General features: G+C 33.3%; 1 protein-coding gene across 1 annotated transcript in view; it reads left to right on the top strand.

Annotated features, from left to right (window-relative positions):
* CSMD3 (CUB and Sushi multiple domains 3) overlaps window positions 1-12,648 on the top strand; it is a 767,625-nt gene that overhangs the window by 464,768 nt on the left and 290,209 nt on the right. Inside the window, exon 20 of the mRNA XM_052787755.1 lies at window positions 7,911-8,027. Coding sequence (XP_052643715.1) covers window positions 7,911-8,027 — 117 coding nt within the window. The remainder of the gene's footprint in view (window positions 1-7,910; window positions 8,028-12,648) is intronic.

Raw genomic sequence — 12,648 nt, 5'->3', positions numbered from 1 at the left:
CTATTGTGATAACTTTCTTCCTCCAACTAGTATGCAATTCATTAAGTAAATGAGATTTTTTTTTTCTCCAGAGCACATTGCTAAATGGCAATTGTCCATTGAATAAATATGCTCTAAAAGCAGGTTTGAGTACATTTATTCTAGTAAATTTAATCAATTCATGGTTGAACTCATTTTAATTTGATTGCTGAATTTCTTCTCTGGTGGAATGTTTTTAAATAGGATCCAGAGTCCTTGCACCCCCAGGGAAAAAAAGAGCATTTGCTAAATGGGCTGTTGTTTGCATAAACTGCAAGTATGGGTTTGTATTAATCATGCCACTAATAAATACATTGGTCACTGTTCATTCAATACTCTGACAGTTTCTGAGGAGCAGAGTTCTTTCTTGACTGTTCTTTTTAATAATGCATCTCTTTTTTATTATTACATCATGTAGTGATATGCAGACAGACCATGGTAATTGTGCAGGCAGACCATGACAACTTGTGAGTGTAAGTGTTTTGGTGGAGGAGAAGGGTGCAGAAAATGAAAAAAGTTTAGGCTTCTTAGAACCAGTTCTTCCTCAAAGCAGAAGATTGTGTTGACTGCAATTCTATTCTTTGAAGGAGTATAAGCTAATTTTTTCATGAGGTGTTTGGATGTTACACAGATAAGCATCACAAAAAGCTTATCGGGGAAGTCACACTTCATTATCTACAGGAATATTTAGACAATACTGAGAATGATGTTTTAAAAATGAACAAGCAAACTGTTTCCTTCCCGAAAGACTGACCTGAGGGGGTGATTATGACAGGCTGTATAATTCATTCATATTTGAGTAATTGATATGCATGAAGGATTTCACAGGTAATTTCCTTAGTTTTGATTTTTATGTGTATCTATATAGATAAGGTGTGCACGCTGTTCCTCAGTGCACATATGTATTCTCTGTGTGTGTGTACACATACAAACACAAACACAGCTTTATATATGCAGAAATATAGCAAAGCATTTCTGGGAAAAAAAAAAAAATTAGAGCTCTCTGACCTTTAAGGATAGTAGAATATATTTCTGTTCTTTAAAGATAAATATTTAAGGAAAATATTTTCAGAACCATAGAAGAGTTATAGCTGAAAGGAACCTCAGAATGTCATCTAGTCAAAACCCATACTCCAAAAAGAGGGTCCAATCTGGATGTTAGATCAGGTTGTTCAGGATCCTACACAACTGAGTTATGTCTCCAAGGAGGGAGATTCCATTTCTTCTCTGAGTAACCTCTGCCATTGTTTGGCCACACAATAGGTATTCTTAACATCTACAGAGAACTTCCCATCTTCCGGTTACATCCATTACCTCTCATCCTTTCACTGTGGTGAAAGCAACTTGAATTTATACAGTACTTGAATTGATTTACAGTTTTCAAGACAGTAACTCCACTATGTTAAAATAAGTTATATAACCATAAAATTAAGGCTTCTTCAAAGAATGAAAAGTAAAACCTATGATCTTTATCAAACCATCAGTCTCTTTTCAAGAAATTATTTAGTCTGTAGACTGTTACGAAGATACGTTAAAAATCCCTCAGTGTTGTTCAGTATGACCAATTTCTGGATAGCTGTCTTGGCAAAATACTTTTTTATTTCTTTTCAAAAGAGGTGGCAGTGATCAAGGCCTAGAATCTTGCCATTTTTTTTTCCTTCTTTGGTTCATGGGTTAAGAGCTTTTTTATCTACACAGACCAGAGATAAATAATTGGTATTACTGTGTACATTTATTTATTTTGAAATAGTTAATCTGAAGATGTGATTTGGTCTATATACCATAAACATGGGACACATTACCTAGGAAAATAAACATACAAATAAATAACAGCCATTCTTTTCAAACAAGAATATGAATAGGCCATTCCTATCTAACATCTACATAGGATTCACTGCATACCTATCTATCTGGACAGCCCTGAATTTCTTGACTGTAATCTCCCAGTGCTTAATGAGTAAGACAAAATTTTGTCTTATCATGTCCTTTCTACATGAATATTATAATAGAATTTTGCTTTTAAGCTTTGAATGTATGTGAGAAAACCTATTCCACCCAATATTTGAAGTACTGTATTAATCCCATTAAAAATGACAGGAAAATTATGTAAAAATTCAATATCTAATTAAGAGCGTAAAGTGCTTTTTATTCCCTTCATCATAACATGAAATTGAATGCTAATACATAATAATTCTTATTCATTATTTGAATTAAAAATAAATATTGTCATTCCGCTTGATCTTCATTTATTTAAGAAAATTAATAAATAGCAAGAAAAATGTTCAAGCAAGATGGAAAACATTTAACATTTATATTGAAAACACCTAGATGTCCAAATGAATTAGCAAATATGATTTGTGCAGTAGCATGAGGAACATATCCAGGAAATATGGCAGAGGTGTTATGTCATTTCTGTTAAGACATCTCTAAGCTAAAAACAATGCTTTTATTAAAATACAACTGTTAAAAAACCTGCTACAAATATTCAGTGTGGTAGATGCCAGAATTGGAAATGGATAGCATGTCGTGCTCTGTTTTAGATTTAAATAAGAAGGTAAAAATACAAGTTTATCTTGTGAGTAATCTAAGCTACACTAGTTTCTATTAAGTTAGTCTCTTGTGTAATATAACTCAAGTCCAAGGTTTCATTCCAGAAGCTGACTATTATAATTTGATGTCCATATTGTTATTTACTTGTTACTACTTGACTGCATTTCATTTTAAGACACATTACATCTTCTGTAATTAGGGAAGACAGATGCTGAAGTTTCTTGGTCTATGAAGCACAGTATATAAGATTCAAATTCTAATTCACTGTTTCAGTAATTTTTAACTATGTATTTCCTTTTTATTATCAAATTACACAGTAAATGAAAGTCACCTTAGAATTGGATTTTTAGTTGGAAGTTGGAGTTAATTAAGCAATTATTGTAATGGGGCCTCTGTGTGTTTGTGCACATATATACTTGTATTTAGATTTATATATACACAAACACATCTATGTATAAATAGGTTTACCTTCTTTTCACTCTGTGGTTCTTTCTGAACTAGCATATATTATTAGTCTTTCCTGATGATGCTTGAAACCATTTATAGAACTAATCATTATTCCTAATCAATTATAAATGTGTGTTTTCTCTTTCCATCACCTTTGAAAACAAATAGTTTTCATTTATTTGTACTTGCAGCAAGCTGACCTTACTGAAAAAAGTAATTTTTTTCTGAAGGCTTCTGTTCTTATGTGTATTTTCTCTTTTTTTGAGAAAAATGAGATACATCATTGTATGTTAGTTTCTGAGTTGTGGTTGGTGACCTATGGCTAGTCTCTTGAAAAATCTCTATACATCAAAATGGTAGGTGATATAATTCAAAAATGTGGAAAATACTGTTAATTTCCCAGATATCACCATCTTCAGTCAGGCTAAAAAGGGACAACGATACAGGGTTTTTTTACTGCATTGCTAGTGAACACCATATGTAGAAATACACAGACACATGCGTTTATATATATCTGTATTATTTTCGCTTGCTTTACCAAAATAACAAATGCATTCTCTTGATAGTTTTCTGTCCTTCTTGGATATGGTGACCCCCTTCTTCTAGCATGCAGTTTTCTTGATAACTTCATATTATTGCTATACCCTTCATAACTCTGAGACTGACTTGTGTTACATCAAAATAAATCAGTTTTAAATAGGTAGTGAACCTTATTCAAAGACCTCAGATGACAGAGAACATAATTAGTGGTTCTTGAGTTTTATTTCGTGGTATAAAAAGCAAAATTTTTTCTGTGAACAAGTATTAAGCTAGCTATACAGGCTGACCTCTGCAGTAGGACATTATACAGACTGACTTTTGCAGCAATAAAATATAAATATGTTAAAAATAGAACAGAGGACGTGAAAAAAAATGCAAAAATATCTATGAACAAAAAATGTCACAATCTAATGTGAAGTGTCCTAGCAATATGTTTGTGTAGCAAAGCTGCTGTGACAAGAAAGAAAGGTAAGTACTTGCAATTGTAAATGCAGTGGTTATAGAGATGGAAAATGTATCTTACAGAAATAGATTAAGAAAACCTGTCTCATTTAACTGACCCAAAGTCAGAGATACTAATGTGCTTTGCCAGGCTTCCAAAGTCCCCAAGAGGGAAAAGAACATAGTGACAGTTTAGCAGAAGAACAGATAAATAAAAATGGACCATGAATGAATTTGGGCTAGAAATTATGAGACTATTTCTAGTATTGGAAGACTGATTTTCTGTAACAGTTTTATAGTAGCATGAAATATGGCCTGAATGGAACTTGAAAATTATATGAATGACACAAGTCAAGTGCTCGCATTACAACTATTCATGTATTTCAGGGATGAAGCATGGCCTGCATCTCTCCTGCTGAGACACTTATGAGTAGCCTGAATAAAGGTTCTAAAATTGCTTGGGCCAAAAATTATTTTCAAACTACATAGGGCCATTTTCTAAGCTAGGTTTGCTTGCTGTCACTCTTCCTTATGATTGGTCATGTTACTGAGCAAAATGAATGCAGTTATGATCATTTATAACAAAAGAAAGTGTAAGTAATCAACCCAACACTGTAAGGATTTATTTCACCCAAACAACTGGCTTAGCCACTGAACTCCACTATTAAATTTCAGTCTTCATTCACAGTTATCCAAAACTTGCTTTTTAAATAGTCACATCATTTCTGATCACCACAGTGCTGTAGATGTATGTTATACTATACATCCAGGTATCTATCTGTACTTCATACAGTCACTTCTATATTTTGTTCTCATTATTTTTTGTTCTTTTTATTTTTATTATTTTATTTCTCACTATTCTGAAAACATAGTAATGGAGGGAAAAAAATTAGGCATGTCTTGACTCAGCTTCTCTGTTTGCATAACAAAGAAATTATTAATTAGTGTGTTAGCAACACAGTATTCCATTTTCCACATTAGAACACCCAGATAGCGCTTCAGTTATTTGCTTATGTATTCACTCTACTTTTAGTCTCTCCTAGCCTCCATCTCTGTATAATCAGATAAAGTGAAGGAAAGGTTCCTTGTAGAATCTGGAAAAATGTGTGGAGTTTATCTTTTGCTGTTTTTATTTTCACGTGTTTCTGTTTTCCTTTGCACTCTGAAAAAATGTCAGATACTAGTAGTGATATTATATGCTTGGGCTGTTTGCCATCTTATCAGGACCAGTGCACATTTTATATTTCAGATCTGTCAACTTGGCTTTGTTTTGAAAAATGCTGGTCCCTTGATGCCTTTTTTTGCCATCTGCTAGCCTTCATAGTGTTACACTGAGTGCCTGATGGCATGCCATAGATGTTTTGTCACCATTTGCATTTCTGAAAGGTTTTCCAAACACCCATTGTAAAATACATTTGTTTGGGCTGTTTCCCGTGATTATAAAAACTGATTGCATTTTCTTATTTAATAGGGATGACCTAAGGTATGGACAACGTATGTAGTTACCATCAGAAGCTCCAATAACATGCTGTCATAGCTGCGATTCTGTTTTACTGATGCTAAATATAACAAGATCAGGTGATAAGTGGACAGTGGTTACCTTCATTGTCTCTTCAGGGAAGTGAAGAGGAAAATTAGTATGCTGGGAGGTTATTGCCTTGTGGCAACAATTATGAGATTGGGTGGTGGTAGTCCTAGAATGTCCTGTTTCAGCCTATGGTACTGGATCTGCAAATTTCCAGCTTACAATTAGGCCAAAAAGGATAGAAAGTTGGCAGGAGAAATAGCTCACACAAAGAAATCATGAGGCTACCCAGACAAATAAACATGTTTAAAACAGAAATGTGGTTGGTTAGAACAATCAAACAAATTTAGCTAGGAAAAATAGGGTGATCTTCATCCTAGGATATAGGATGAAGTTCCATTTCTGCTTTATAAGAAAACTGTAATTAAATGTATACTTTTTATTCAGCGCCTTAAAGACAGTGATGGCGTGCAACGCAGTAACGTCATTATGAAAAATTATTGACCTTTATGAAAACATTCCTCAGTGCTATGTACAGGGTAAGACAGAAGGTACATTCTGGATATTTTGTCGATTCACTGTATGGCTTATCCTCAAATCAGTTTTGAATGTATTTCTAGAGGCAGAAAATAATGACTGGTCAACATATTAATTCTCAAATAAATAGCATTAATAGCAAAAGCAGAGAGGTATAACTTTCATGATTTACCCCTTCAATGTATAGCAGAAATTGTCATAAGTAGGATAAATAGCAAGATACAGTAGAATAAGTGGCATGATGTAACAAATTACTCACAACACCTTTCTCCTGAAGAAATATGAAGATGTTTGAGCACCGTTCATATACCGAAAGGCCAAACTTCCCCCACCTTTACGATCCATACTGCTGAGTGCTACGTTGGTAGCTTCTGCTGATGTTACAGGAGGAGTAGGAGCAGTGTGGGGTAGCAGGTAGTGCAGGTGGGGCAGCCTTTCTCAGAAAGAGGTATTGCTCCTCCAGCCTGTCACCCTCGCTGGGGTGGCAGCAGGCTGGGAAGCACAGACATGAGCAATAGGTGAGCAACAGCTTATACAACAAAGGGGAGAGGGATTGATAGTTGTATCGACTGGAATTGCAGACAAGTAACTGCCGTTTACCTATCTCCCAAATCGCCTTTCAACAGCTTTAGTGTCTGCTAAAGAGAAAACCTGATTGTTAAACGTGGGCGTGCTGCATTCTGACTTAGGTTAAGGTGCGGGCTCAGAGAAACTATGGCTGACACCAGTAAAAATTCTGAAAGCACACTGGTTGAGAGCTTGACTACTTAAGGCTGAAAAGGGACAGTTTGTGTTAATTACTTTGGAAGAAATGCAATCAACTTTTCTAAACCAATCTATATTATTTTACTTAAATCTGGTGGCAGTAACATAGTTTACTGGTTTTTTGTATCCTGGAATATTTCTACAAAATAATTTTGGTAATGCATACAAATCGGGTAAGAAAAATGAATGGAATAGATGTTTTTTATCTTGATGAAAAAAAAAGTAGAAATACTCATTTGTTTTATAATGTGTGCCCTTCTGAGATAATCTATATTCAGAGAACTATGATGTAATAACTTTTCTTGGTACTGAGTTTTAACCATGGTTATTGATAAAAGATAATTCTAAGGTATTAGAGCCTCTTCATTACTAAAAATTACTCAATTAATTTAGTATTTCAAAAGCTCTGGAATGGAAAATTCACTATTAAAATGTAATGGTGAATTATGAAGATATTTATGCCAGTGTTGTAATGATTTAATTTTTGTATTTTGTATTAATTCAAGCTGTAATTTAATTTTTATATTGCTTAACTACTGATTACCTTTACAAAGTCACTACTGATACTATAGAAAGACTTATATTGGCAATTGTCATTATCACTTGCATTATAGATATAGATGCATATCCAATAATTAGACACAAGAAAGCATGTCATGCTTCCCTGCAATAATATTTTCAGTCAGTAATTCTTCAATAGCAAGATCCACTCTATGCCATTTTAAGTCTCCAGCCTTAGCTTCTGGCTAAAGTGATATTGCTTGGCTCTGTGTCTTCTACCTTCATCTTCCTGCTGAACTTGTGACTTTCACAGAGTTTCAAGAAAATGTGAAAAAACAGCTAAGGAAACTCGCTTTTTATTTTCTTAGTACCTATTAAAACACATCTTAATTATTCACTGATTCTATTTCCTTTCATTTTGTGTAAAAATGGGCTATAGTTATACGTGAAATTGCTAAATCATTTGACCAACTATTTTTAAGTAATTTTAAAGCTAGAAGTTTTTAATGAATTGTTTTCTTATATTTTCTCTCATTTGTAAGTTTTATATTAATTGTTTTATTATTATTTTATTTGTTATTTCTAGCTTTATGTGGTGGAGATGTTAGAGGACCTAGTGGAACAATTTTATCCCCTGGCTATCCTGACCTGTATCCAAATTCACTGAATTGTACATGGACTGTGGATGTTACCCATGGAAAAGGTAAATAAATCCTTTTCTCTTTTTCCACCTTTTTTTTTTTTAATATGTAAGTCCAGTATTCTGTGCTACACATACAGATCTAGGTTAGCAGCAATGAACTAGGAACTGAGTGGCTGATTTTTGGTTTTGCTTATTTTTATTGTAGTAATTCCTAGAATTCCAGAGGTAGACTAGGCCCTAATGCTTTCTGCAGAACAGAAAGTCCCTAAAAGTTTATAGTCCAAGTAACAGATAGTTGGACGAGTGCACAATAATTCATACAGGTGAAGGAGGATGAATGCTTTTTCTGTGTTGATGAGGAAATGCCTTATCTTAGAGAGAGATTAGCTGGAAGTAGTTACTGATATTTAGACTTCGTATTGACAGAAGAGTCTGAAGTGAAGACTTAAGTGAAGATGTTATTCTTATTATGGCATAAAAAAAGAAATTAAGTTAATGAGAGGGGAGTTGTTTAAAAGATTGCTTATTATGCTAAATTTTACATTATCACTAGCTGTCGACAAGGAAATGTCAGAAAGAAAAGTCCTATTCTTTTGAAGAAAAGAAATTGTTTCAGCTTACTAAGACATATTTTCAGGGTTGCAGCATATAAATGGCAGTTTAATATGCATTTATGGATTGAATAAGTAATATATATTAGAAATAAATGTAGAGGGAAAAATGATAAATAATGGAATCCTGTAAAAACATTTAGGGAGGTAAGAAAGAATTATATAATGACTGATCACAGAAGCTGAGGGACAGGAGACTTTTAAGAAAAGGGTGGTTATTTGTTGAAGGCAGATTACAGGATAAAGATGTAATAGTGGTTTTAACTCTTCTCTGAGAAAGGATCTTAGTAAGAGTTATTTCAAAGAAATATAAGACACACAGGAGTGGTTAGAAAATGCTTAGGGCAGAAATGGAATTTGGGATTTCCAGGTAGCAAAATTTCCTTGAAATAGTGTGTCCTAGTTGCTTTTAGGTGAAAAGTTTGGGGACTAGATGAGAAGAGATGGGTCAAATTTTTAGATTTTTGTGTGTATTTTATTTTAAATATAGGAGTGACTGCATGGTACTGTTGTACTGTGAGTGGAACGAGCTAGAGAAGCATAAGAATTTAATGTTAAGGAAAGGAGAGAAATAGAGATAGGTGTCATAAGACAAACTGAATATTAATAGGGTGAGGTGATAAGAACATAAAAAGCAAAACTGCATATGTAACACTGGAAAGAATACAGAAAAAAGATTGAAAAGGAGAAGAAGGAAGGCAAGTTCAATTCTGATTTTCATCAGTTTTCTCTGTAAGGCATGAAAAATGTGACAAAGTACGCTGATGGTATATTCCTCTAAGAAAGAGTTATTGATAACATAAAAATAAGACTTCCCTCACAGAGAATTGTGCTGATCTGTGGTCCCCTTGCTCTATTTTTTACAAATAGTGTGATAGTTCCTCATCTAGATGTTAAATCACTCTGACTGGATGTCCCATTTAAAACTCCTTAAAGTGTTAAAGTGGCAAAGTGTATCTCTCAAAATTATTGCTCCAGCTATTCCACAGTCTCTTTTTACTACCAAATGATGCCATTGTGTCAATATAATTTGCTTGTAAGTATCCACAGTGAAAAAGCATTCTGAAATTACTGAGCCTACATCAGATGCTGCATTTGTCCTTGTTACCTCGAGGTATGATACACAGCTTTTAGGGTTGCAGGAATATAAGGTACTGTGGATCTTTTGCAGAGGAGAAGGGATGTGGGAATAATATAACTGTTCTTCTGGATAAGCAAGAAAGACTGACAGAAAGTGTAAGAAAACTGTTAGCCCTGTAGTCATTTAATTTGCACCCTATCTGAAAAGCCTTTGGATAACCAGCCTAAGCTTTATAATCTGGTCATTGAAGAGAAGTAGCAGAGATAGATAAGAGTTTAGCTTCATGGAGTAACACATGACTGAAAGTTATGTAAATTGTACAGTAAACATGAGCCCAGATGAAGCCATATTTTTCAGGATTCGTGAAAGACATTTTATTAACACTTTCATCTTTCTTAAATTCAAAATGGGATTATGGAGGAAAGTACGTGGAAAAAATTATTTTTAAAAAATTAAGTAGACTTTTTGTGATTTATCTTTTTTCTTGAACCCTCAGCTAGAGAAGTACTTAAAAATTGGGATAAATAAAAGCTGAAATTCTCAATGTGATTACATTTTATGTGAGGCTATTGAAAAAAACACCACATATAATGAGACTCCTGAGAAAACAAATATACAGAAAATATACAGGGAAAGAGAGTAATAGTGTGAACATACACATTTATAAGCACATACACACTGATACGTGTATATATACACACACATATATAGATATAAGCACATTCTTATTTGTGTTAATAATTTTTATATTATCTTATGGAAATGTTACTAAGGAAAAAACATTAAATATGAATGCTATGTTGTAATTTGACTTGGGCATTTTGATTCATGCTGCTGAAAGGTCTTCTGGAAACAATTGAAGAGTGAGGATTTGCTGTGAGTAGGAAATAGGAAATATTATATGAACTTCTTATATTTTGTTCTTTTTGGCAAAAAGGTATTAATACTTTAAGCTCCTCCTGTAGTACTGCATGAGGAACATAGCTCTCCTTTTATGATAATAAGTCACAGGCTTACTTAATTTAAATTTAAACTTCTAACAGGAAAGTTCTATGTCTGAGTAAGCTAGTCCATTAGGCCACTTCTGTATTTAATGGACAAATGCATATATCTTCAGGATATGAGTCATCTCACCCTAAAAAAGTATCTAAAGTAGAGGGGATGAACCATCCTCTGAAAGTGCCTACTCATCTCTATCATCTAATGTCCAGTGGGTTTATATAGCGCCCAGATGAATCGTCCATGGGGAGACTGAGTGACTAAGTTTTAGATAGTTACCATTTGGGAAAATTAATCCCGTACACATAAATGGGTTATTTTAAAGTGAGGGAGAAAACCTTTGTTCTGGAAATCTCATTTTCTGCTCTATTTCATGTCTAATATAATTTCAACTTCAGAATCTCAAGGAGTATCTTCTACTGGCCATTAATTAGTGATATGATCTTTTAAAAATAATTAAAGTTTTCTTTAGCTCCCCCCTCCCTTTTTTTTTTGGACAAAATTTGGTAGTTTAATGTCAGACTGCCAAGAAAATGTATATAACTCGTAGCTCCAGAATGCTGTGGGGTATTTTTTTAAACACACATCTTTATGTTGCAACTTCATAATGCTGTTACATAATAGCAGTCAATTAAATGCATATGTTTAGTTAAGATTTGTATTTTACATCTGGATATGTTGTATTAAGAAAAACAGTTTCCGTGTTTGTACATACTATCTTAAATAACATAATCTGCAATATAAATATATATATTTTAATTTTACTGTTCACGTCTGTCTAAAATTATAGAATTCTGTAATGATTTTTCATTTATGTTCATGTGGACCACATTATGATTTTGAATGTCCATTAAAACATGATATGATTTTATTGTATTTTTAAAAAATTTGTTAACTAGGGAGTGGAACATGCACTTTAAATACAGTTAAAATGTTTAGTAATTGGTATTCTTTATGAAGAGGAAAGGAAGCATCTGTCATGACAATAATTATTGTATTTTGCCTGTGGTTAGCATGCAATTCGATATATGGTGAAGTGAAATTTGTGGAGTATCAATGGTATATTTTAAACCATTTACTAATAGAACAGTTAATTTACCCATCCCTCAACAGTCTGGATTGTAATATTGAGAAATGACATTAGAGTGTTGTGTCTTCCTGTCTTCATTTCAGATTTTAAATATTCCCCTTATAAAGAAAGTGGCATGTGAGGCATAATGAGGAGGAATCTACCTGAACTTACCGTTTAAAATTCTTCTCTGGAGAAGACACAATCTGTCACACAGCATATATTAATGTGATTAAAATATTTTCTGAAGAAAACTAAATTGTACAGCTACTGCTGGGATATACCTTGGGGTTTTGCTTAGAAATGTCATGGCAATCTTGAAAATTGATTGAAACATTCCCTTGAGTTAAACCTTGAGTTTGGTGTTTGAACAATACTCAGTGAAGCTCAGCTGTGATTCACAGGAATTCCATTATTTTGGGCTACTACCATAAAATTTTCTTTGGCATTTCTGATTTTATTGTTTCAGTATACATGCATGTGTAAAAAGGGCCAAAATTAATTTGGAGTGCAGTAAATGCCATAAATATTGCCTGAATTTCAGCCTCATTCTGTATATATCACATTTTTCTCCTAAGAGCTAACTTTTCATGTCAGATCAACACTGTCTCTTATGTAAAACTATGATAAAAAAATTAAACCATTTAAGAGTTTCTCAATCTCAAAGCTAAATTTTTAGGCGTTAGCTCAAAAGATATGTAACCTAACCTTGATTCCAAAATTCAGTGTGATTTTTGCCAATTTATTGTCACACAATCTAGGATAATAAATAGGATGCTCAAAGCAGATGAATGGCTTTGCTAATATAATTATTAAATTAAGAATTTTTAAAATCCAGAATATATATCTTGGATTATCTAGTTTTGTCCTATGCATAAAACACAATCCCATCCTGTAATTTCTATATCAGTGCTACTAAGC

This window comes from Harpia harpyja, chromosome 5, assembly GCF_026419915.1.
Source record: "Harpia harpyja isolate bHarHar1 chromosome 5, bHarHar1 primary haplotype, whole genome shotgun sequence".
In the NCBI taxonomy this organism is placed as follows: domain Eukaryota; kingdom Metazoa; phylum Chordata; class Aves; order Accipitriformes; family Accipitridae; genus Harpia; species Harpia harpyja.
The sequence above is the reverse complement of the archived record's forward strand: the minus strand, read 5'-3'. Positions and strand labels throughout refer to the sequence as shown.